The 26,393-nt window shown below is 43.6% G+C and overlaps 1 protein-coding gene across 1 annotated transcript in view; it reads right to left on the bottom strand.

The window, feature by feature from the left end:
* The window catches only part of LOC310772642 (serine/threonine-protein phosphatase 2A regulatory subunit B'' subunit alpha-like), a gene marked incomplete at its 5' end in the record, with an annotated part of 63,641 nt that overhangs the window by 6,668 nt on the left and 30,580 nt on the right, over window positions 1-26,393 (bottom strand). Inside the window, 9 exons of the mRNA XM_083632493.1 lie at window positions 1,775-1,893; window positions 2,455-2,630; window positions 3,682-3,771; window positions 3,882-3,930; window positions 4,931-5,174; window positions 8,474-8,548; window positions 8,809-8,911; window positions 9,315-9,418; window positions 10,644-10,928. Coding sequence (XP_083488619.1) covers window positions 1,775-1,893; window positions 2,455-2,630; window positions 3,682-3,771; window positions 3,882-3,930; window positions 4,931-5,174; window positions 8,474-8,548; window positions 8,809-8,911; window positions 9,315-9,418; window positions 10,644-10,928 — 1,245 coding nt within the window. The remainder of the gene's footprint in view (window positions 1-1,774; window positions 1,894-2,454; window positions 2,631-3,681; window positions 3,772-3,881; window positions 3,931-4,930; window positions 5,175-8,473; window positions 8,549-8,808; window positions 8,912-9,314; window positions 9,419-10,643; window positions 10,929-26,393) is intronic.

Below are 26,393 nucleotides of genomic sequence, written 5' to 3'. Positions count from 1 at the left end.
GGGACCCTATGGAGCCAGGAACTCACTGTAGCAGGCTATACTTTTTAGTGAATTCACACATTTAAAAACTGTGACAGTTCACATAACTTTAACACTATATATATTATACATCAGACCCTTTAGCTACTTCTGCTCTCACTCACAATGTCAAAATATAAGCAATGTGATTTTTTTGAGATATTAACGTTTGTTTGGCACAACCTTTCAGCTTTATTTCATACTAGTTCCTGTTGCAGTGGCACCCGGAACGCTGATTCGTCCTATAGGTCAGGGGTAGATAGATGCGAAAAAAAGTCGCGGACCGGTTGTCAATTTTAATAATTAATTATTATTATTATTATTATTATATACGGTATATATTTTTTTAATAAACATAGGCTATAATATTATAGGCTGTGTGGTAGTTGAAACATAGTTTCAAGTTGACGTTTATTTATGTTTGTAGTTTGTAAAAAAAAAAATATATATATATGTATATATATATATATATATATATATATATATATATATATATATATATATATATATATATATATATATATATATATATATTATTATTTTTTGGCCTGGTCCAAATTTTTTATTATTATTGTTGTTTGGGACCAGGCTCGCGGCCCGGTACCAAATGCGGTGCGGCCCGGTACCGGTCCGCGGCCCGGTGGTTGGGAACCACTGCTATAGGTGATAGGATTTCCCCAGAGGGATTTAAAGAGAGCGTGGCGCCAACAGAAGTCCAAAATGCTTGATAGTCATGTGACTCACGTAGCTATAGTGTGTGCGGGGGAATAGTTCCAGCAAGTATGTTTGAATGCATAAAATAAAGCTGATAATATACTGTCACAGAGTGATACGTAAATTGACATGTGTTTGTCAGGGACCCCTTTGTTTACTTATAATGTTGTAATTTACGTCTTTGCATCAGAGGGATCAAACAGGAAGTGGGAGTGGCTTAGAGATTATAGCCATGGGTTTCAGGTGCGCAAAGCCCTCTCTGCCACTTGGCTGCTAGTTTGATCAGGGAGCTACGTATTGCTCCTGGGGTCCAATTTCTCTAGTTTTCCCTCTGTTTCCACATGTATGGGTGTGACTGTGTGTCAGACCATTAGCGTCCCTAACCTACTGAACGGGAGCTGCCGATGGAGCTCCAGACTACCGATTGGGTTGGCCATACAAGCCGGGCTGTTGAGATGTCATCGCCCCATGCAGTGAAGGTACAGTAGGCCACTCCCATCGTTTTTTAGACTTCTGGCTTGATTTCTGTGCAAAGACGTACTGTGTTGATGTGACGAGTTTGATTTGACTGGACACAAGCTTGATTGTGTTTTGGGGACCAGGCGCTCTGTCACAATACAATTAGATTTTTCAAACGTCTTAGCCTTTCAAAGTACATCACAAATCCATTCTGCTGCAACTCTAGTGCTGCTTAATCCAGAACCTTACTTCCGGAAACTATTGCGAGGTAAAACAAAACAAAAAACAAAACAAAAAATAATAATAAAACAATAATCCATTGGAGTGAATGGAGATGACTCAAATCTTTATCTCTATTTAAATCTAAATAGTTTTTTTTTTAAACTTTAAACAGTGTAACAAGGAGATTCAATGCTTTTTAACTGTGCGCTTGTTTGACAATTAATGCTCATTATTTCTGAATGCTGTCAAATGGTCTGATTTTTGCTTCTTCCCCGCTGTGATCAACATGTGATCATTCCCCCTCCCTTCAAACTGCCAGCCCCTCCACTGAAGCCAAATGCGACATACAACAGATACAGACCTTTTGCACAGCAAACGGGTCTCTCTGCTCGTGGTCCAGGTATTTCTCCAGGTTGAAAAAGGTGTCGAAGAATATGTGAGCCATCCGGCAGCGCTTCAGATCACTCAGGGTGATCTTACCTAGACACACACACACACACACACACACACACACACACACACACGCATATGAACACACACACACACACACACACACACACACACACACACACACACACACACACACACACACACACACACACACACACACACACACACACACACACACACAGTTGAGAGAGGGGGGAAAACGGCCAGTAGGGAGTAGAAAATAAAAATATAAGGACGTGCATGTAAGATAGTGAGGAAAGTACCAAAGGAGAGTTGGTACCAAAGAGTATAGAAGGCAAGAGATGGCTGCCGCCATTTTGGCCTGAAAACACCTCCTTACAACAGCACAGAACCATGACAGAGAGACACACCATGACCAAGAAGAACACAGGCCATTTCGGTGGAGATAGGCTACTGTACTTTTGTACGGCACCTTGTAGGCGGGACGTTTTACTGGCATCATTACGATATAGTCTTCTTCAGGCCAAAATGGCAGAAGCGTAGCTCTGCTCTGCATGCTGATGTTACAATGGAATGCCCTGTTAGCTTTCACTTCTTATCAATGTAAGTGATTTGGTTGCTACTACAAACCTTGGCTCTCAGGTTTGACCAGGTCGAGCATCTGGCAGAGCAAATCCTGGAAGGGCAGGGGTTCAATGCCCATGCCTTCCATCCTCTCACACTGCTCCTCGTAGAAATACTCCAACTCAAACATGGATAGCACGCCGTCGCCGTCCACGTCCATACAGCGGAACCAGTACTCTATACTGGAGAGAGAGGACCGAGAGTCAAACACATCCATGTCCATACAGCGGAACCAGTACTCTATAGACCCTTTTACGGTGGATGTCACAGAGGTATTTGCGCACGCATCGCGGTATGCAAACCTCCGCACAACTCAAGCCAAAACGAGAGAGATCCCCGGAACACAGGAAAAAGACGTCTTGTTCCATATGCGTATAGACGCTGGACATTCCCACTAGGAATATGACAATGTCTGGCACTGCAACTTTGGTGATGTAGTTGGATCCTAGACTCATCCTGACAGTGAGTACGGGTCAAGAAACCTCACCCCATTGAAAGAGTTAGCTTTTTTGTGTAAGGTAACCTGTCTGTAGCTGGCAAAGCTTTAAAATACGTGGAGGAAGTGTCGGGATCTTCCATCTTTATATGACAGCTGAACCGCTAGTTGTAACTTTCTGCAACGAGTTCAGCTCCGCCCACCAAATACGTCATCACTGTTTACAAACAGTAAAAGGGTCTATACTGGAGAGAGAGGCCAGTCACACACTGCCTGGCCACAGACACAAGCACTGAACAGGTAATACAAGAAGGAGATGAGGGAGGGGGGATCAGGCTGGAGAGTCTCACATTTAGACATATTAACAGTATATACAGTACACTAAGTCAGAGGTTTGGACAGACCTGATAGCATGTACTATGTGTTTCATTCTCTTAAAGTCGTTTTGATACAAATGCTTACTCTTAAATTAAATGTGTTTTGTTAGACAAATAGAACTAGTGAAGTTGGTGCCTGTGTATGGATTTCCTTCCAAAGCCTTTGTTTTTCCATCAAGGCAAAGGGCAGCCAGCTGTGTATTTTTGGTTGTAACACTTTTTTTTTTAGATCACTGCATAATTCCATGTGTTATTTCATAGTTTTGATGTCTTTACTATTATTGTAAAATGTGAAAAATAGTAAAACAAGTAAAGAAAATGTGTCTAATGTGTCTAAACTTTTGACTGGTAGTGTAAATGCACAAACAACTGTTCAATGACACGCACGCACACACGCACGCACGCACGCAGGTGTATTACCTGGTGAGGTTTTTCTTGTCTTCCTCAGAGATGAGGAACCAGACAAACTCGGCATAGCTCATCCTGCCCTCTCTCTGCACAGAGTTCCCCCTGGAAACCAGCAGGGCGGCGCCATTCATATTCAGTGCACTAACAGTATTATGGTGAAGTAATACAACTCTCCTCTGCGTTTGTCTGTTTGTGTGCGTGTTTCTGCTTACCGAGTGACGGCCCCTGAGAACAGTCTCTCAATGATTCTGTTTGAGGATGCTGTCACACAGGAGAGAGAGAGGAAAATAAGCAAAATGTGATATTGTTCAAATACACACAGACAAATGGATACAGCTGTAAACAATTGCATATGCAGCCGATTGCGTAAGTACTGAATCAGTGATCAAAGTTTGGCCCACTCATAGTATAATAGAGAAATGGATTTTATAATAGGCAGGATGAATGTGTGCAGCCCAGGAAGAAAAGCTGATGTTCTGCTATGGCTAGTGAAGGTCCAAGTAAACAAGTCAATGTGCCAAATCAAAAACACTGTCTGCTTCTGATTTAATATGGTTTGAAACTACAGTATATTAAATCTATAAAAGTCATTTAAAAAAGACCAACTTCACGTCACTGACCATTTTCTAATGGTTTTCACTGAAAATAATATTTTTATCTGCCTCAAGGTGTAATTTATTTTGTGATATTCTTTCGATTCCAGCAACAGAATCAATACGCCATGTCGCCACCAGGATCTTTCCTGCCTCAGCAATGTGCAGTGAGTTGCAATGTGTTTTTAAAGCACACCAAGTTAATTTCAAAGTAAAATTTGGGTACTATAACTTTGAAATCCTCTAAAATGATACATGTTATCCTGAATACAACCATATCAGTCATTGTCAGAACTTATGGAGCAATGTGTTTTTACAGCATCCCCAGTTTCAGAAAATAAGCCATTTCAAGGTACAAATGTGGGAATTTAACTTTGAAATACCCTAAAATGATAAAGTAAAAATGTCTGATATTGAGTTAATATGCAGTTCAGGGTTGTCCTGAACTCATATATATCACTCATTGTCAGGATTTGTTGTTTTGCAATCCAAAATCCAAGAATAAAATAATGTTCCTCACATTTCATATTTTAGTGGGATGTTTTAATTTATAAGGTTCAAACTTCCTGTTTATTTGTTTGTGGTTGTTGTTGTTGTATTTTTTTTATTTGTTTGTTTGTTTGTTGTTGTTTCTGGGGGGGGGGGCAAAAATGCTGGCTGCGTCTCACCATGGTCGTTGTATCGGGCCAGGTCTTTGGGGTCGATGTAGAGGTCATGGTCGGTGTCCAGCTCCCAGAACTTGCAGTAGATGACATAGAAGTGTTCATAGGAGAAGTAGTCTGTGATCTGGTTGATGTCCTCCTCTTCCTCCAGCAAGGCCAGTGTCTGCAGGAAGTTGCTCCTGCGCAGCTCCGTCATGGTGATGCGACCCCTCCACGAGCGGTTCACCACGTAAAACACCCGCTGGATCACCTGGGAAATTAAATCTGTTTCCATCAGTGCTTCATATACAGTAGATAGTTTTAACTTGACAACATAAACATTCTAAATTGCCCTTAGCTAACTTCCTGTTGAAGTGTTTGCTAATACAATAGCTGTCAGGAAATAAGCTAGGTTTCAAACTGTTCCCATAGCAACACAATTCACAACACGGTGAAAACCGTCTACACAGAGTGCCAAAATCACGCCCTCTTCTGGGTTTGGCATAAGAACTGAGAGATTTCATTCCCATTAATTTTTCCCATTAATTTTTCCATAGACGTTTCATAAAATGCTTATCAGAATACTTTTACTTTGTCAAACCAAGCCACCAAACGTTTTTTGTTTGTTTGTTTTTGTAGTTTTGGTCTCTCCTGATTCTAAATACTGTATAGCTGAATCACTTGGTTTGACCAATTAAAACTTATATAGCGTCACAGTGCAACAAAAGACAGAATAAATACAACTAAAAAGAGAGGGAGCAAGCAAGTGAATATTAAAGACACATGGACAAAGCTGGCATTTGCCTTAATAAGCAGTGGTTCTCAAAGTGGGGTCCAGGGACCCCCAGGGGTCCTTGAGGGGGGTTCCAGGGGGACGCCAGCAAAAAGAGGAATAATTTATTTTCACTATAATTCCATCCATAAGTAACACAATGACAGAATGTATAAGTATTTTGGTCATGCGTTTCATACATTTTCTGTAATAAAACATCTAAAAGCAAAAACCTTATCAAATGGGGACCCATAGTCTAATTTGTGTCAGTTTAGGGGTCTCAGACATGAAAAAGTTTGAAAACCACCGCATAACATACACCGTATGTTTTTATGTCATATGGTATTGCTTGGAAAATCTTGCAATACAGAAGCTGGATAAGCATAGGACATTGATATACTGCGAGTGCATTACAGACCAGCCTGCACCCCCCCCATTCCCCCCCAATTCTCTCTCTCTCTCTCTCTCTCTCTCTCTCTCTCTCTCTCTCTCTCTCTCTCTCTCTCTCTCTCTCTCTCTCTCTCTCTCTCTCTCGGGATCTATACCCGATCTCCAAAAAAATTGTAAAATAGCAACGTTTGCGGAGCAACGTTGCTATGTTACAATTTCGGCTCCGAAATTCTAAAATGGTAGCGTACGTTTCTACAGGGGTGGGCGTGGTTTGGGTTTTGGTTTACGGAGATTTTCTGTTTCTAACCCCTCCCCCTACCCTAACCCTAACCCTAAGATCTCAGAATGTTACCATTTTACAATTTTCCAGCCGAAATTGTAACATAGCAATGTTGGTCCAAAACATTGCTGTTTTACAATTTTCTGTGAGACTGTTGACAGTATATGAGAAATCTACTCTCTTTCCCTGGGATCCAGGCACACTAGAATGTATTACTCGTCTTGCCATGTAGGGATCTACCAGCAATGTACCCACAACAGATTCTTGGCCTTGACCAATAGTATTAGTAAGACGAGTCTATAGTATATCAGAGACAATAGGCTGCCTCCAGTCTCCCTCTCTCTGACGCACACACTGTTTCTTGGTAAAGTATCGATTAGCACCTATTTCCTAGTACATGGAGCCGTGTCTTGTACAGTGGGTCAGCTGGCCCAGACTGAAGGAAGTGTCTAAATATGGGCAAGTGGAGGGCCGGGGCCTCTGCTGCACCCGGCTGTAGGGGGCAGACGCGTTTCCGTGATGTCATCACACGGTGACGCACCAGAACTTCGGCCTTGCATTTCCACTACGCCTAGCCACGCAGCAAGCCCTCACCTCATGTTGCACGTGTCGCAGCTGTCCAAGTGCACGCACGCACGCACGCACACGCACGCACGCACGCACGCAGCAAGGGAATAGCCCGCACAGCTCCAGGTCTTAAGCAGCTCAATCGGTGCAGGTTGCAGGGAGATCACAGAAACAAAGGTAGGCAACAGCACTCGAATTAGAGTCAATCTTGAGTTTTTATTTATTTATTAAGGGCAAAACAGACGCGTTTTTTCAAGGTGATTTGTTTGACCACACCTATATATGTTACCCATTGTCATCTGTTCTGATGTACACTGATAATGGCCTAAGGCTGAATCTTTTGGAGTAGCCTATAGCTTATAATCAGCAACTCAATTCACATTCTCAGCCAGAATATGATGGCTGGTCAAACAGTAGCATTAAGCATGATTTTTTCAGTTTACCCACGACTTTTTCAGTTTAAAAAGTGGGGGGGACAGAATCTAGGTTTTGAAAAGTGGGGGGGACATGTCCCCCCTGTCCCCAGTGGAAAATTCGCCCCATAGTAGTGTGATTTATATCCTACTACTACTATATCTTACACTGCCATTAGCGTTCGTTCACTGCTGTTAACCTAGGCTGCTGGGTGCTTTTGCACTCTTTACTATTACATTATAATATATTATATTGGAATAGAATTGCACTTATCTCAACAAAGTTACAATTGAAATGAACAAAATCACAAAATCATATTAACAAAACCACCATCTGTAAACATGGCTAAACTGGAAGTGCTGGCTTCATTATGGCCTGCTCAGCAGAACAGAAATAGCTTGACTAAAGACTAAAGAAAATGTCAACTTTTCTCTGATTGGATCAAAATTGGCGGCGACCTCAAACTATCCAATCAGAGAAAAGTTGACATTTCTCTACGAGTTACGGTTGCGGAGATACGTCCACCCTGCCTGCAGGACTACAGGAGAGAAATAGAGGACAGCGGGGGGTGGGGGGTTTCAAGTCACTGACCACTCTATTTCAGTGATTGCTGTCAGAATATAGAGCCATTTAACACTTATTTTAACACAAAAATATCGCTAAATGCAGCTTTAACATGATACCAACGTGAAACATGCATGGAAGTATGTGGGCAGTGACGATTACACCGTTTGAAACGGACGCATTTATTTTCGTATGAAAATTGAGTATAAATGAGCCTTTAGACCGGCCAAAAATACTCTTGCAGAGTCATATGGCCCCGGCAGTCAGATTTTACATTACATTTACATTATGTCATTTAGCAGATCCTTTTGTCCAAAGCGACTTACAATATCACATTTTGTCAACAGTACAGAAAACAACTATGCAACACAATCAATGACAGCTAAGACATTTTGATAGACTAGAGTAGCACCATGTAGGTAGTAGTTTGAGAAGGAACAAATAACATGTAGCATTAGTAAGTTTGAGAAGGAATATATATTTATTTTTTTATAATTAAAATTTTATATTTTAACCATTTCAGCCCTGATCCAACCATACATTTATCAAATAGGTCATCTGCCAGCTGCTGCTAGTCATTTACCGTTGTGATGTAGCGGGAATGGAATTCAGGAGCATCTTTCAGAAATGTCAGCCCAGGATGCGTATCTACTATGTCCTAATCAGACAGAGACAAACAAAAATATATCTTTTAGACACGTTTCTGGGAGGGATATCACATTTTAAAAACATGGTTCAACCCAATTTTAAAAACCCTTGCCTGCCTCCTGCTTCCCCCACTCTGACCGAATGAAGTCAGATATATCAATAATCATAAATGTCTTTTACTGTAATTTAACCATTAGCATACAGACTGGGTGATTCTTTGTTTGATTGATTAATTGATTGTTCGATTAATATTAACATGTCGTGCTTTACCTGCAGTAGAGGAATTAAGTCCTCCTGCTCCAGGTAGTTACAGCCAGGCTTGGCTAGCAGGGAAATAAACTTAGACGAATCATCATTGCAACTGTGCAACAACCTGAGGAGAGGAGAGGAGAGGAGAGGAGAAGAGGAGAGGAGAGCAGAGAAGAGAAGATGAGAGGAGAGAAGAAAAGAGGAGAGGAGAGGAGAGAAGAGAGAGTAGAGAAGTGGAGAGAAGAGGAGAGGAGAGGAGTGGAGAGAAGAGGCGAGGAGAAAATGAGAGCAGAGAGGAGAGGAGAGAAGAAGAGAGGAGAGAAGAGGAGAGAAGAGAAGAGAAGAGAAGAGGAGAGGAGAAAAGGAGAGCAGAGAAGATGAGAGAGGAGAGAGGAGAGAAGAGGAGAGAAGAGAAGGAGAGGAGAGAAGAGGAGAGAAGGAGAGGAGGATAGAGAGAGTCAATATTGTGAGCCGATGACAGATATTGTAATGAAATGAGAGTCAGATGAAGGTGAGGGCCCTCTTACTTCCTCCAGGTTGCTATGAAGGAGTGAACAGAGACAAAGCCTGTCCGTTCTCCGCCCGCTGCGTTGAACATGGGGGCCTTCCAGTAAAGTGGACACCCGCATGCCTGCACAGAAACAGAGTCCACATGAAGATTGGAGATACACTACAACACTGCTTCAACCCTAAGTTTTAAGATCAAGACAGTCCATACAGTACATGGACATCTGTGAGATGAAACTAGAGCAGTCATTCCCAAAGACTGGGTCGGAACCCACAGGAGATTTTATTTGGGTCGCCAAATTTGCAGAATTTCTTCCATAGACTTTTTGTCTATTAGTCATACTGTGAGGAAATAGAAACAATGAGATACCCAGTTAACTCCGCCTAAATGCATTTATTTGGTGTCGTTTATAATAATAATATAAATAATAATATATAATATGTGAATAAAACAAAGTTGTGATTTATCAAACGTATATCTCTTCAAAATGGCTGGTTTATCTATTCAAGATAATAAGGAGAAAGCGTCAATGGCAGTAAAAATGGTCAGGAACGTTCATTTGTGCACAAATTTGCTCTTCTCACGATTGATAGATGAAGTCTATTGTGAATTGGGTTGCGATAGTTTGTCATTTTAGTAAAAAAGTTTGGGAACCACTGAACTAGAGAGTGGCAATTTCTACTTGATCTCTTTGATTTGTGTAGGTCGGACAACGGTAAATCATTTCAGGGTAAATCATTTCAGGTAAATTCTTTCAGGTAAACATCTTTCAGTGTGAATCCGCTCTCACACAACACCGTAATATATATTAAACCCAGTTCCTCAGATAAGGATAAAGCCAACCTAGACTATAACATCTCTTTATATTTAGTAAATTTTAGTTACCCACTGGACAGGGAATACACACAGTTTTTGTTAGGACTATTATACAGTACACTGAGTGCTGACAATAATTAGAAAAACTTAATCCATTTTAATAGACTGACTGACCAGCTGAATCCATGCGAAAACTATAACTCCATCTTGATTTAACCTATTACTGTAAGTCACCGTTAATCACAGGAGAGACGTACATGAGGTGAAGAAGTGGTGTTAAAGAAGGATTTTAAGAGACAACTGAGACATGGACTGTGATTGTTAATTCAATATTACTCAAAAGCACAACATTCTGTGCACTTGCCCTTTAGCAGTTTTTTCATATTTATTGTTTAATTTACTGCTAACATTTGTATCTATCTTTTAAAGCAGTTTGTAACTCTGATTTGATATGTTTATTATTAGTAGTAGTAGCAGCAATAGTATCTAGAAGGTGCTTCTGATACTTTGTCCACTGAATCAAACTGCTGACCTTTGCGATCTTGCCCATTTCATATATGTCAGCCTTCTCCTCCTCGAACTCGGTGAAGGCGGCCTCGATGGTAGCGATGGCCGTGTCGTGGTTGGGGGCGGGGCCTGGGACAGGAAGCCCACGGGGGTAGTAGAACCTGGGAATGTTGACGGCGGGGGGAGGAGGGGTGACGATCACCGGGGCCGGAGGGGGGCTGGGCGAGCGGGGCGTGGGGGTGGGCGTGGCCGGAGCTGGGGCAGGGGCCGGTGGAGGTGTGCCTGGTTTCTTCTCTGGTTTGGACTGGACCTGAGGAATGAGAGAGAAAAGCTCAAGTATGGGCATAGGTGAGCAGTGTTGGGGGAAATACTTTTTGTGGGTAGGCCTACTAGAAACGCAGCGTGTTATTTTCAATTCTTCATCCGTCATTAGTTACCTTTTTTTAATATGAGAAAGTTGTTACTTTTATTTTATAATTGTTTAATTTTGTTAGTGTAAATATTAAGACAGGTTTTTAAGTCAAATAACTAACTAAGGTAACTAATTACTTTGAAAAGGTATTTTCCCCAACAGTAGCTGTGTTTCCATTACAGTTTTTCGCAAAATAATTGCGATATTTCGACAATTTCGACAATGTACAATTGCGACTTGTAGGCGTTTCCATTGAAGTTTGAGTGACGGCGCACACACCTGAACGAAATTCCCCGTTGCAGCAGCTGCCACAGTGATTACGCACGGGGATCTGCCCCAAATCCCGTCCCCTGCATGCTCAATGCAAATCACAACATGCAGTTACAACGCATATAAACGAGCCTGATTATCAATTCAAAAGAAAATGAGTGTCAACATATTGCTGGCTGCAGTGAATGCAGTGAGCGCGAGAGGCAGAGGAAAAAAGGTAGCCTACAACTGCGCGCACACAGACAGGCAGCCTGTCACCAAGGACCGATTTCTGTCATTAAACATGATCTATTTTCCCCAGCTCCGCTTTTGCACAACACTCGTCTTTCTGCTAGCTAGCGTTGCTTAAAAGTTTTCCACTTGCTGCGGAGGTTTTGCCACGGCTTATCGAACCGTTTCTCCCTCATTTTCCTTTCATTTTCCGCTCCGTTTCCAAAGGGGAAGATGGGTCACATGACATGCAAATGCGAAAAATGTGTTTCCATTACACTTTTGCGATAAACTGCTATATCGACACGTCTGAAAAACCACCTCATGAGAGCGCAAAAACTTTTTGCGATATTTGGGAGGTTTTTCGAAATTTACGTGTTTCCATTACCCACTTTCTATTGCGATATATAGATTTTGCGCATTTCTGAGAGTAATGGAAACACGACTACTGTCTGTAGGGAAGAGACAACTGCACTTTGTGAGGATAAAGGACTTGACAAAGGTCCTGATGGGAAACTGCTATAAACACAAACAATGAGAGACTTGTTTTACAATCATAGAGACCCAGTCAGTCACCCTCCAAGCCAGCCAGCCAGCCACTCAGTCATTCAATCAGTCAGTCAGACAGACAGACAGACAGACAGACAGACAGACAGACAGACAGACAGACAGACAGACAATCAGTTAGACAGACAGACAATCAGTTAGACAGACAGACAGACAGACAGACAGACAGACAATCAGTCAGACAGTCAGACAATCAGTCAGACAGTCAGACAGACATACAGACAGACAGACAGACAGACAGACAGACAGACAGACAATCAGTCAGACAGACAGACAGACAGACAATCAGTCAGACAGACAGACAGTCAGTCAGTCAGTCAGTCATTCAATCAGTCAGACAGACAAACAGACAGTCAGTCAGTCAATCAGTCAGACAGACACGTGGCACGACACCATAGCAATCAGGAACATCTCTCAACATCTCTAAAATGACCGGTAAACTGAATGGTAATATTGTATTAACTGAGCACAGTTCTGCTGATTTGATCAACCCGCTTTCCTGTGGAGATCCTATTATTCTCTCAGTGAGGAATTTAAATGAAGTGTTGAAGTGGATTGTTGAGTCTTTGGTATCTAGATTGCTACACAAGTCACTCAATCAGGACTGCACTTCACATTCCAGAGAAGTGCGTATGTGCACATGAGAAAATAGTACCATTTATTGAGTTGAAGAAAACAATGGTTAGTATATTTCAGTCCTGAAAAAGATGCATTCAATGTTCATTCAACATTTCTGATTGCGTTTTTTAATATATTGGAAAGGTTCAAGATTCAAGATTTTTATTGTCACTCCATGGTACAAGTATCACGTGTGAAATTCTTGTGCTGGACTCCGTTTACGACATAGTACAAATAGGCAACAAGCAATGAGCAATAGGCAATAAGAAATAGGCATCAATAAGCAATACTAAGCAGCAATAGGCAATAAGGCAGAATAGCGATAAGACAAGTCAGTGGCTTATTCATTGCACATGGGTGCACATGTCATGTGCATACGTTAGACGTGTTCAGACATTTTAAATTCGACGTATTTGACATACAGTGCAAATAGCATGTACCTTATTAAACATACAATTAAACATTAGGCATTGTGCATACGTTAAGACGTGTTCAGACATTTTAAATTCGACGTATTTGACATACAGGTGCAAATAGCATGTACCTTGTTAAACATACAATTAAACATTAGGCATACATAATGGTAGCAGCTGCAGTACGGTACGGTACGACTACTACACTATTTGTGTATGTTAAGGAGTCTCATGGCCTGCGGGAAGAAACTGTTCCTCAAGCGATTTGTGCGTGCTTTTGGAACCCTGTATCTCCTCCCTGAGGGTAGCAGGGAGAACAGGCTGTTGTGGGGATGGTTTGTGTCTTTGATGATCTTCAGGGACTTCCTGAGGCACCGCTGGTTATACAGTTCATGCAGTTCTGGCAACTCGTCTCGGTTGGTTGGAAAGCAGGAACATTCAAGGTGGAGAAGGCTGAGATTAATTCCAGACAACTCTATTTGGGACCTCAATGCAATTAGAATACATGGAACATTTTTAACATAAAATAAATTAAAGTGAATTTGGCCTCAGGAGAAGCACCAGTCGAGAATGCGTCAGCATTGAAAACATTCAAGTATCTAACAAACTCATCTAACTCACAACCAAGCAAACAGACAGAAGAACAGGTTGACATGACAAGTATCTAACTCACAACCAAGCAAACAAACAAACAAACAGAAGAAGAGGTTGACAAGTGTGGATATTCTGACCATTTCCATCAGAGCCAGACTTTAGGTTAAATCACTCACAGGCATCCAAACTGAACTGTTACACTGGCATAAAGGCTACTACAATTTACTCTAAAATGACATATGTGTCATTTGAAAAATCACTGTTACATTGTCTTACAAAATAACGAGAGGAAGCAGCCATGTATCTTCATATAACCCCCCCCCCCCCCCCCCCACACACACACACACACACACACACACACACACACACACACATTTAATTAACACTGCCCGAATCAAAATGCTACGGGTTCCCTGGTGCCTGTTTGTGTGTGTGTGTGTGTGTGTGTGTGTGTGTGTGTGTGTGTGTGTGTGTGTGTGTGTCCGAGGGCCTCCATACTGTGTGTATTGAGCAGGACAGCTGTAGCCCTCCTCCCCCTCCTGCTCTCCTTCACAGCGTTCATTCTATCACTCTATTCCTGAAGCTCCTGCCCTATTAATACCCTACTGGTATCTGCCTCAGAATAGTTTGTCTTCCCTGGCATGTCCCTCTGTGTGTATGAGAGGAACACTGTGTATGTATATGTCTTCCCTGGCATGTCCCTCTGTGTGTATGAGAGGAACACTGTGCATGTATATGTCTTCCCTGGCATGTCCCTCTGTGTGTACGAGAGGAACACTGTGTATGTATATGTCTTCCCTGGCATGTCCCTCTGTGTGTATGAGAGCAACACTGTGCATGTGTATGTCTTCCCTGGCATGTCCCTCTGTGTGTATGAGAGGAACACTGTGTATGTATATGTCTTCCCTGGCATGTCCCTCTGTGTGTATGAGAGGAACACTGTGTATGTATATGTCTTCCCTGGCATGTCCCTCTGTGTGTATGAGAGCAACACTGTGCATGTATATGTCTTCCCTGGCATGTCCCTCTGTGTGTATGAGAGGAACACTGTGTATGTATACAGTATGTCTTCCCTGGCATGTCCCTCTGTGTGTATGAGAGGAACACTGTGTATGTATATGTCTTCCCTGGCATGTCCCTGTGTGTGTATGAGAGAAATACTGTGCATGTATATGTCTTCCCTGGCATGTCCCTCTGTGTGTATGAGAGGAACACTGTGTATGTATATGTCTTCCCTGGCATGTCCCTCTGTGTGTATGAGAGGAATACTGTGCATGTATATGTCTTCCCTGGCATGTCCCTCTGTGTGTATGAGAGGAACACTGTGTATGTATATGTCTTCCCTGGCATGTCCCTCTGTGTGTATGAGAGAAATACTGTGCATGTATATGTCTTCCCTGGCATGTCCCTCTGTGTGTATGAGAGGAACACTGTGTATGTATATGTCTTCCCTGGCATGTCCCTCTGTGTGTATGAGAGGAATACTGTGCATGTATATGTCTTCCCTGGCATGTCCCTCTGTGTGTATGAGAGTAACACTGTGTATGTATATGTCTTCCCTGGCATGTCCCTCTGTGTGTATGAGAGAAATACTGTGCATGTATATGTCTTCCCTGGCATGTCCCTCTGTGTGTATGAGAGGAACACTGTGTATGTATATGTCTTCCCTGGCATGTCCCTCTGTGTGTATGAGAGGAACACTGTGCATGTATATGTCTTCCCTGGCATGTCCCTCTGTGTGTATGAGAGCAACACTGTGCATGTATATGTCTTCCCTGGCATGTCCCTCTGTGTGTATGAGAGGAACACTGTGCATGTATATGTCTTCCCTGGCATGTCCCTCTGTGTGTATGAGAGGAACACTGTGCATGTATATGTCATCCCTGGCATGTCCCTCTGTGTGTATGAGAGGAACACTGTGCATGTATATGTCATCCCTGGCATGTCCCTCTGTGTGTATGAGAGGAACACTGTGCATGTATATGTCTTCCCTGGCATGTCCCTCTGTGTGTATGAGAGGAACACTGTGCATGTATATGTCATCCCTGGCATGTCCCTCTGTGTGTATGAGAGCAACACTGTGCATGTATATGTCTTCCCTGGCATGTCCCTCTGTGTGTATGAGAGGAACACTGTGCATGTATATGTCTTCCCTGGCATGTCCCTCTGTGTGTATGAGAGGAATACTGTGCATGTATATGTCTTCCCTGGCATGTCCCTGTGTGTGTATGAGAGGAATACTGTGCATGTATATGTCTTCCCTGGCATGTCCCTCTGTGTGTATGAGAGTAACACTGTGCATGTATATGTCTTCCCTGGCATGTCCCTCTGTGTGTATGAGAGCAACACTGTGCATGTATATGTCTTCCCTGGCATGTCCCTCTGTGTGTATGAGAGTAACACTGTGCATGTATATGTCTTCCCTGGCATGTCCCTCTGTGTGTATGAGAGCAACACTGTGCATGTATATGTCTTCCCTGGCATGTCCCTCTGTGTGTATGAGAGGAACACTGTGCATGTATATGTCTTCCCTGGCATGTCCCTCTGTGTGTATGAGAGGAACACTGTGCATGTATATGTCTTCCCTGGCATGTCCCTCTGTGTGTATGAGAGGAACACTGTGCATGTATATGTCTTCGCTGGCATGTCCCTCTGTGTGTATGAGAGGAACACTGTGCATGTATATGTCTTCCCTGGCATGTCCCTCTGTGTGTATGAGTGGAATACTGTGCATGTACCGGTATATGTCTTCCCTGGCATGTCCCTGTGTGTGTATGAGAGGAATACTGTGCATGTATATATCTTCCCTGGCATGTCCCTCTGTGTGTATGAGAGTAACACTGTGCATGTATATGTCTTCCCTGGCATGTCCCTCTGTGTGTATGAGAGGAATACTGTGTATGTATATGTCTTCCCTGGCATGCCCCTCTGTGTGTATGAGAGGAATACTGTGCATGTATATGTCTTCCTTAGCATGTCCCTCTGTGTGTATGAGTGGAATACTGTGCATGTATATGTCTTCCTGGGCATGTCCCTCTGTGTGTATGAGAGGAATACTGTGTACAGTATGTATATGTCTTCCCTGGCATGTCCCTCTGTGTATGAGAGCAACACTGTGCATGTGTATGTCATCCCTGGCATGTCCCTGTGTGTGTATGAGAGGAATACTGTGCATGTATATGTCATCCCTGGCATGTCCCTCTGTGTGTATGAGAGCAACACTGTGCATGTATATGTCTTCCCTGGCATGTCCCTCTGTGTGTATGAGAGGAACACTGTGTATGTATATGTCTTCCCTGGCATGTCCCTCTGTGTGTATGAGAGGAACACTGTGCATGTATATGTCTTCCCTGGCATGTCCCTCTGTGTGTATGAGAGGAACACTGTGTATGTTTATGTCTTCCCTGGCATGTCCCTCTGTGTGTATGAGAGCAACACTGTGTATGTATATGTCATCCCTGGCATGTCCCTCTGTGTGTATGAGAGCAACACTGTGCATGTATATGTCTTCCCTGGCATGTCCCTCTGTGTGTATGAGAGGAACACTGTGCATGTATATGTCTTCCCTGGCATGTCCCTCTGTGTGTATGAGAGCAACACTGTGCATGTATATGTCTTCCCTGGCATGTCCCTCTGTGTGTATGAGAGGAACACTGTGCATGTATATGTCTTCCCTGGCATGTCCCTCTGTGTGTATGAGATGAATACTGTGTATGTATATGTCTTCCCTGGCATGTCCCTCTGTGTGTATGAGAGTAACACTGTGCATGTATATGTCTTCCCTGGCATGTCCCTCTGTGTGTATGAGATGAATACTGTGTATGTATATATATCTTCCCTGGCATGTCCCTCTGTGTGTATGAGATGAATACTGTGTATGTATATGTCTTCCCTGGCATGTCCCTCTGTGTGTATGAGAGCAACACTGTGCATGTATATGTCTTCCCTGGCATGTCCCTCTGTGTGTATGAGAGGAATACTGTGCATGCATATGTCTTCCCTGGCATGTCCCTCTGTGTGTATGAGAGCAACACTGTGCATGTATATGTCTTCCCTGGCATGTCCCTCTGTGTGTATGAGAGCAACACTGTGCATGTATATGTCTTCCCTGGCATGTCCCTCTGTGTGTATGAGAGCAACACTGTGCATGTATATGTCATCCCTGGCATGTCCCTCTGTGTGTATGAGAGCAACACTGTGCATGTATATGTCTTCCCTGGCATGTCCCTCTGTGTGTATGAGAGGAACACTGTGCATGTATATGTCTTCCCTGGCATGTCCCTCTGTGTGTATGAGAGCAACACTGTGCATGTATATGTCTTCCCTGGCATGTCCCTCTGTGTGTATGAGAGTAACACTGTGTATGTATATGTCTTCCCTGGCATGTCCCTCTGTGTGTATGAGAGGAACACTGTGCATGTATATGTCTTCCCTGGCATGTCCCTCTGTGTGTATGAGAGCAACACTGTGCATGTATATATATATGGGTATGTGTGTTGTGTATGATCAATATTCTTGTGTGTGTGTGTGTGTGTGTGTGTGTGTGTGTGTGTGTGTGTGTGTGTGTGTGTGTATTAGGCAAATGTGTGAATGAGAGAGACGGAAATAAAGAGAGAAACAGATACATAAGAGTGTATATTGAGGGCATTCTCTCTGTGTCTAGCTTGCATGTATGTGTTTCTCATGAGTGTGCATTTCGTGGGCATGTGTCAGCTTGCACCCTAGTCCTCCCTGCACCGACTGACCTGTTGCTGCTGGAAGGACTTGAGTCTCTTCTTGAAGCGCGAGGGCAGGACAAAGTCACACCCCCTGGCCAGAAAGGCCAGCTCCCCCCTCAGGTCAGGGTCCCGGCGCAGCGACGTCTCCTTGATCATCATGGTGGGGGCCGAGGAGACACGCAACCCCCCACCTGACACGGCCACCGGCGCAGCTACTGACACCGCGCCTAGTGGCGGAGTAGCCCGGCCGCTGACCGACCACTGAGAGGGCCGGCGGGGAGAGCGGAAATGGAGCGGATGTTAGTAAAGCAGTCCGCTGACCAGCCCAGATATCCAGGAGGAGACTAAGAGGTAACCAAATGGTCCCACAGCTGAGGAGAGCAGAGGAATATCCGGTGTGTGTGTCTGAATGCTGATCTCTATTCAGCACATGTACACAGACTCACTCACGACTCTCTCCACCAGGCTCCACTCTTACGCACGCTCTCCCAAGGCTGGCTCCTGTGCAGCAGTAATCCAGCAGTGTATCTGTGTAAAGAGATGTTCCTTAGGACTCCTGTGATGGTGTACAGGCCGGGAGGCAGAACCATGGTACCAGGCTAACTTGTGGCCAATCGTAGCCCAACCGAGTAGCCTCTCTCTGGAGTAGAAAAGCTCTGCACTCCCCCCTGTTTGCTCTGGATGTACGTATCTAGTGTAGTCTCACTGGTGCCTGTCGCTCCAAGCTGGGCTCTGACAGACTGTACTGAGAAACATGAGCCATGCCGGGGTCTGGCAACACACACACACACACACACACACACACACACACACACACACACACACACACACACACACACACACACAGCAAAGCGGCTGTCCTGAGGGTGGGGAGGGGGAGTCGGCCATGTTGCATATCTGCGTGTGGTGGTTTGCCGGAACCCAGCCCCCCTCAGCCGCCGCCTCCGACTAAAGTTAGCCACTGGGAAGTGAACATGCAAAGTGTTTCTGATTGAGAACATTTTGCTGCAGAGAGAAAGCTTGGCTCTGTGTTTCAGAGTGTGGCAGTACAGAGAAGAAGCTTGGCTCTGTGCTTCAGAGTGTGGCAGTACAGAGAAGAAGCTTGGCTCTGTGTTTCAGAGTGTGGCAGTACAGAGAAGAAGCTTGGCTCTGTGCTTCAGAGTGTGGCAGTACAGAGAAGAAGCTTGGCTCTGTGTTTCAGAGTGTGGCAGTACAGAGAAGAAGCTTGGCTCTGTGTTTCAGAGTGTGGCAGTACAGAGAAGAAGCTTGGCTCTGTGCTTCAGAGTGTGGCAGTACAGAGAAGAAGCTTGGCTCTGTGTTTCAGAGTGTGGCAGTACAGAGAGGAAGCTTGGCTCTGTGTTTCAGAGTGTGGCAGTACAGAGAAGAAGCTTGGCTCTGTGTTTCAGAGTGTGGCAGTACAGAGAGGAAGCTTGGCTCTGTGCTTCAGAGTGTGGCAGTACAGAGAGGAAGCTTGGCTCTGTGCTTCAGAGTGTGGCAGTACAGAGAGAAAGCTTGGCTCTGTGTTTCAGAGTGTGGCAGTACAGAGAATAAGCTTGGCTCTGTGCTTCAGAGTGTGGCAGTACAGAGAGGAAGCTTGGCTCTGTGTTTCAGAGTGTGGCAGTACAGAGAGGAAGCTTGGCTCTGTGTTTCAGAGTGTGGCAGTACAGAGAGGAAGCTTGGCTCTGTGCTTCAGAGTGTGGCAGTACAGAGAGGAAGCTTGGCTCTGTGTCTCAGAGTGTGGCAGTGCAGAATAGCAAAGAAAAGTGAGACTAAATATTAGTTTCATAGAGGTCATTTGCAGAGATGAATCAGCAGGTGCAGCACCAAAACTGGTAACATAGTTCCACTAGACTAGACTGGCTAATAGATAAAGAGCAGCATTTTCTTTTGCGGGGGGTAGAGGGGGGGGGGGGGGGGGGGGCATTACTGGTGAGGAAAAACTCAAGATAATCTGAATTACATCCCTATTTTATGGTTTGGAACATAGTTTGGAAGTATCACCTTGTAGCCTGTGTTTACAAAATGAAATTGAGTGATATCATTGAGGATACCGGCTAATAATGGTGGTTGGATGTTCATGCACTCATGCATGCTTAAAAGTAAAACATAAAACATAAAAAAAAAAAAAAAAAAAAAAAAAAAAAAAAAGTGCCTAATAAAGTGAAATATAATTTTAAGGATTCTCTAAAGTCCCAACGATTGTCACACACCTGAGTGTGCTAAATTTGTTCTCCGCATTTGACCCATCCCCTGGGGGAGCGGTGAGCAGCAGCAGCACCGCGCTCGGGGATCATTTGGTGATCTAACCCCCCAATTCCAACCCTTTGATGCTGAGTGCCAAGCAGGGAGGCAATGGGTCCCATTTTTATAGTCTTTGGTATGACACGACCGGGGATCGAACTCACATCATCCCTCTGTCAAAAAGACAAGAACAGACTGCAAGGTGTTGTAAACCTTAGCTCTAAAATTATAGGCAAAACACAAAGATCCCTAGTACAGTTTAATAGTGCACAAGTGCTCAAGAAAGCGCACAAGATAATCAATGACTCCACACATGTCCTTCATGTCTGTTTTGACTTAATGCCATCAGGAAAGCGCTTTAGACAGCCTGCCTGCAAAACAAACAGAAGGAAGTTTGGTTTTGTTCCAGAGGCCATTCGACTGGTGAACAGCCACAGTACAAGAAATGGTCAGTTTATATAGACTAAGTCTGCACCTTGACCTTTTGATTTGAACCCTTGAACAAGTCTAATATGCACTTAGATTGTATTGACTGAATTTAATTTATATTGATCTGACACCAATATTCCTTTGTGGTGTTGGATACATTGTAATCAGGGATCTTGCTTTATCAGTGTCATTTATTGTATTTATTGTCTTGTTTCTTGTATTGTTTTTGGATGTGTACAAAGTACAGCTTGTTTGCAGTATTCATGCCTTAAATTGCCCCTTGCGGGACTAATAAAGTTTTTTGAATTTAATTGAATTGAATACAACCTCCCAGTCTCAGGGCGGACACTCAAACCACAAGGCCACTGAGCTGGTCTAGTCTAGGGCTAGCCCCAATTAATTATGCTGGAACATTTACATGCCTGCTAAATTAACTATCTACAGTAGCAGCTAATTACCTGTGTGTGTGTGTGTGTGTGTGTGTGTGTGTGTGTGTGTGTGTGTGTGTGTGTGTGTGTGTGTGTGTGTGAGTGAGTGAGTGAGTGAGTGAGTGAGTGAGTGAGTGAGTGAGTGAGTGTGTGTGTGTGTGTGTGTGTGTGTGTGTGTGTGTGTGTGTGTACATAAAGTAGACTAGTGTAGATTGTGTAAATTGCCAATACAATGTCCTCATCTGCCAGGAGCCCTTACCACACATCATGCTAATGCTATGTGTAAACGCAGCCTGCCTAGACTGCCTTGTCTGCCAGCTGTGCCAGGCCAGTGCAGAGGGGATCCCTCAGGACGGTCTAAACTTGAGCAGCTAAAACACCTCCAAGACTAAGAGGACAAGCAAATGTCTGCCATATAACTGTATATCATCAGTCGCTGACTGTCAAAGAAAAAAAAGTGTCTTTCTCAGAATGTGTTGGCGCGGTAAACATCCATGCCACTGTGGTTGAGTTTCATAGCAGCAGAGAGGGAGAGTCTAGCGCCCTCTAGAGACGCCCCGGGCCCTCTGAGAGTGGAAGCTCATTAAGTTGACGGATGTATTTAAGTAGAAACACATCGGTGCTCTTGGAGGAAAACAGCCTTGAACTGAAAAGACATGCTCCTTTCCCCACTGGAGCTAATGTGCTTGTGGGTAAATCTCGTGTGACTTCTGATGAGATGGTCAGGAAGCATGCTCAGTGCATAGTGGGACACTTAAGCTTTCAATTCAAATGAAAAGGAAAGAAATGAAAAATGCCAAAATCAGGTTTGTAAGTTTTTCCTATGATTGTGACTTTTATGTGGGTCTAGTGCAGGGGTTTTCAAAGTCTGAGACTATGGGCCTCCCCCCAGACAAAGCTTGGAAAAAGGAGCTCCCCCCTCGCTCAATTCCTATGGGATCATCATGATTATGTTATTTGATCCCATAGACACTCAACAATTGAGCCAAGATATGCCTTAGACTTCTCAGTTTCAGCCTGAGCCCGACAGAACTCGACACAGGCCGACGGGCTCGGGCTAACAATCTATGCAAATTGGTCTGGTCGGGTTGTGCTCGGGACTCAACTTACTAAGGTCGGGTCGGGTCGGGTCGGGGTTTGAATTTTCAGGCCCATTGAGAACCCCAATATGCCTGATATTGCTGTTTGACATACTTCAGACTACACCAAATACACAAAAAAATATTTGTCTGATGGCATTTATTTGTGTCTGACTCTGGGAAAGTGGGAAAACAGTCAAATTCCCCCAAAACTACTTTATCCCTGAACCAAACCACACACATTTAGGATATTCTATGTGTTCTCGTTTTGACAACTAATGAAATATTTTTTCCACTTCTATTCCCTGAGTCTCCCCTGAAACTGCTTAGAGCCTCCCTGTGGAGGCCCACCTCCCACTTTGAAAAGCCCTGGTCTAGTGCATACTGTAGACATGACTTTCTCTAAATGAGCAGTTTCTAAAGATAAAAAATAAAATAAAAACCTCGCTCAAACCTGCAGGTTAACACGAGGCCTTGTTCTTATTTAATCACATTTTCATTTAGATTTCTATCTGTCATTTGTCTGCTCTATGTTCGATCATTTACAAAGCTGTCCTCGTATCTGCTATCTTTGTCTAATGTGTCAATAACTCATTACATGTCTCTGTAGTCTGATCCCATTACCAACGAGATAAATTACAGATTTTTTGTATTTAGTGAAAAAAGGCAATGAGATTTCATACACAGTATAAGTGGCATGCTGGCTTGTTATTTAAGCATCAACTAGCCTTATAGGTATACTGTAAGTGTGTGTGACAGGTGGCATGGGGTGAACATGGGGTGTGAGTAATAACAGAGATCTGACATAGTGGACATACAGAAAATTCCTGTGTGTGTGTGTGTGTGTGTGTGTGTGTGTGTGTGTGTGTGTGTGTGTGTGTGTGTGTGTGTGTGTGTGCGCGCGCCGTGCACATGTGCGTGTGTCTGTTTTAGCGAGTGGGTGATTTTAGTGCAAAACAAGTGAGTCACCTTGGGTTTTAGGGTAACTCCTCTCAGCTCTCTGCTCGCCCTGCTGGATTCTTTGGAACAACTGGACTCTGTGCTAAAGCCAAGGTCACATACCAAACACACACACACACACACACACACACACATACATACACATGCACACGCGTGTACACACACACACACACACACACACACACACACGCACACACACACACACGCACACACACACACGCACAGACACGCACACACACACACACGCACACACACGCACACACACACACACACACACAGACATGCACACACGCGCACACACACAGACATGCACACACGCGCACACACACAGACATGCACACACGCGCACACACACAGACATGCACACACGCGCACATGCACATTGTCATCTTTCCAAGCAGTTCTCACCTCCGTGCCACAGGGGGAAACATTATACAATCACTATCTCGTGTCTATCAACAAACGAGCACGATCTGGGTAGCGCACCCATAGACATATATAAGGCTAGATGGCTTAAGGCGGAGTCACCAGCGTCGTTGAAGCGCTGCCATCTTGCTACGGCAGGCTTTCTGGTACGTTCTATGGTAGCTGTTGGAGGGTGCACAGACAAAAATACTCATAACTCGCTGAAATCTTGACGGATTTACAAACGGTTTGGTTTATTACAAGCATATTCCGTTCCCGAGATATGGCAACGACAAAAAAACACACACTAAAAACACTATTTTTTTGATGGGCTCCAAATTACACCAAAATTAAACCGAAGCATCTATGCCATGAGAGGGATTCAGGCACAAAGTTTCATGCAGTTTCATCCATTTCCCTAGGAGTTATGATCATCTGATGTGATAATACTAACCCAACAACAGATGCTCATAGCTCCTAGCAAAATGGATGAAACTGCATGAAACTAGGTGCGTGAATTCATCTCATGATGATGATGCTGCAGTTTAAGTTTGGTGGAATTTGGAGCCAAAAATAATAATAAAATGTTAGCGTTTTTTTAACCCATAAATATATATAAAGCTGTGGTGCCGTAGCAAGATGGCCACCATGCGACGACGTCGCTCTCCATTGACCGGCAGCGCGGGTAAGCCATCTAGCCTTTATATATGTCTATGAGCGCACCAACTGCTTTCTCACCAGCTTCAGTGGTGAAATGTAACAAAGTAATAATACTTCATTACAATACTTAAGTATTTTTAAGTATACTTTACTTGAGTGTGTAGGCCTATTCTGTCAGCACAGAATGTACAGTTTTACTCCATTACACTTCCTAAATAAAATTTATAATTTTAACTCCATTACATTTCCCCTAAGCATCTTAGTTACTTGTTAATACAAAAATAAAATTGGAAGAAATTTGGTAGTCTACAAGCAAGCAGGTTTGGTGAATCAGCTTGCAAGTTACGTTAATCATGATCCACACTCCATTCCAGTTGGTGGCGCGGTAGTCTCAACGCCAACGCCAGACCCATAAGAGTTCTTACGCTGATACACTACGACGACTACGTTACTGCATGCTGCAGATCTCTCTCTGGGTCGGGGACACTTTCCCTCAGAGGGCTGGTTATGGGAGGGAACCGTTCACTTGGCCAGTCATATGCCAGTGATGGCTTCAGTCCTCTCCAATCAGTAAAGACTTTGTGATCAGCAACACGGGAGGCGCAGCCCATTTTTCGAACCGCTCTCTCATCGGTGTTACGACCTGGCTGTCACTCATTCAATTTCAACCTGCCTTCAAAACCAGCAGTGGCTGTTAACTGGCACAGACTCACTTATGTAGTATGCGGAGCGCAGCGATTCAACGTAATATTTGAGTCTGGGGAGAGACGCGGTGACACCATAACGTTGTTTGCCAGCCGCTATAAAACTCAAGAAGATTTCCACTCAATCCCAGGCATGTCTTTTGCTTGCTTTTCTTTATAAATAGTATTTACTTGTACTTTTACTTTCAATACTTAAAGTGATAATCTCAAAGATTTTCATGTAAATAAATATCTAAGTCACTATCTATCGCCAGCTGAGTTAACACAATGGTGATTGAGTCTATGGCCCATGGATGGAAGGCTTCACATTTTAAGTATTTATGAACTTGGTGTCTGTGGTGACACAGGGTGGGTGGATCTAACACAATAGATTCACTCTGTATGTTAGGTTCCCGACAACTCCTGTGTGAAGTAAGATAAGAAGGTACTTTTTTCGGTCTCTGCTAGCATTGTGGATGGTTACTATGGCCAAACAAACGGACTAATATGCAACAGTTTAGCTCTCACCTGCAATTACTGCTCATCACCATAGGTGTCGCCAAAGAGAACAAAATGGAAATCTTTGAGATTATACATTTAAAGTGTAACTAACCTTCAAAACACTTTTTTTCAGCTTTTAACCAATATATATGGCTTTTGGGGTGGTGTGTGAAGAATTCTGCCCAACATTTCCACATTTGAGACCCAACTGTTACATATCGTCGCTGTTGTGCCAGGACCTCGAATGTGCCTTTTTTCACTTTTTTACTTTTTGTCATAAATCAATGCCATTGGTCACCCTTCACGTCTCTGTGTGGTTTTTAACAAATGCAACCAATGGAAAAGCATTAAAACGATCTTGTGAGTAAATCTCGTAACGCCATTCGCCCTCAATCTGTCAGTCAAACCTCGAAATTCGTCCCCTACCTCCGTGTGTACCCCCCCACGCAGGACAATAAACCCGGAAAAGTCACACGGCAGACGTGCTGTGTATTTCTCATATCGTTTTGACTAATCCTGGCTTCCTCTGACGTTAATATATCAATCAAATGTTTTCCAGTTATTCCTAGGCTGCAAACTTGTTTTAA

This window comes from Poromitra crassiceps, assembly GCF_964638095.1.
Source record: "Poromitra crassiceps genome assembly, chromosome: 3".
Classification (NCBI taxonomy): Eukaryota; Metazoa; Chordata; class Actinopteri; order Beryciformes; family Melamphaidae; genus Poromitra; species Poromitra crassiceps.
The sequence above is the reverse complement of the archived record's forward strand: the minus strand, read 5'-3'. Positions and strand labels throughout refer to the sequence as shown.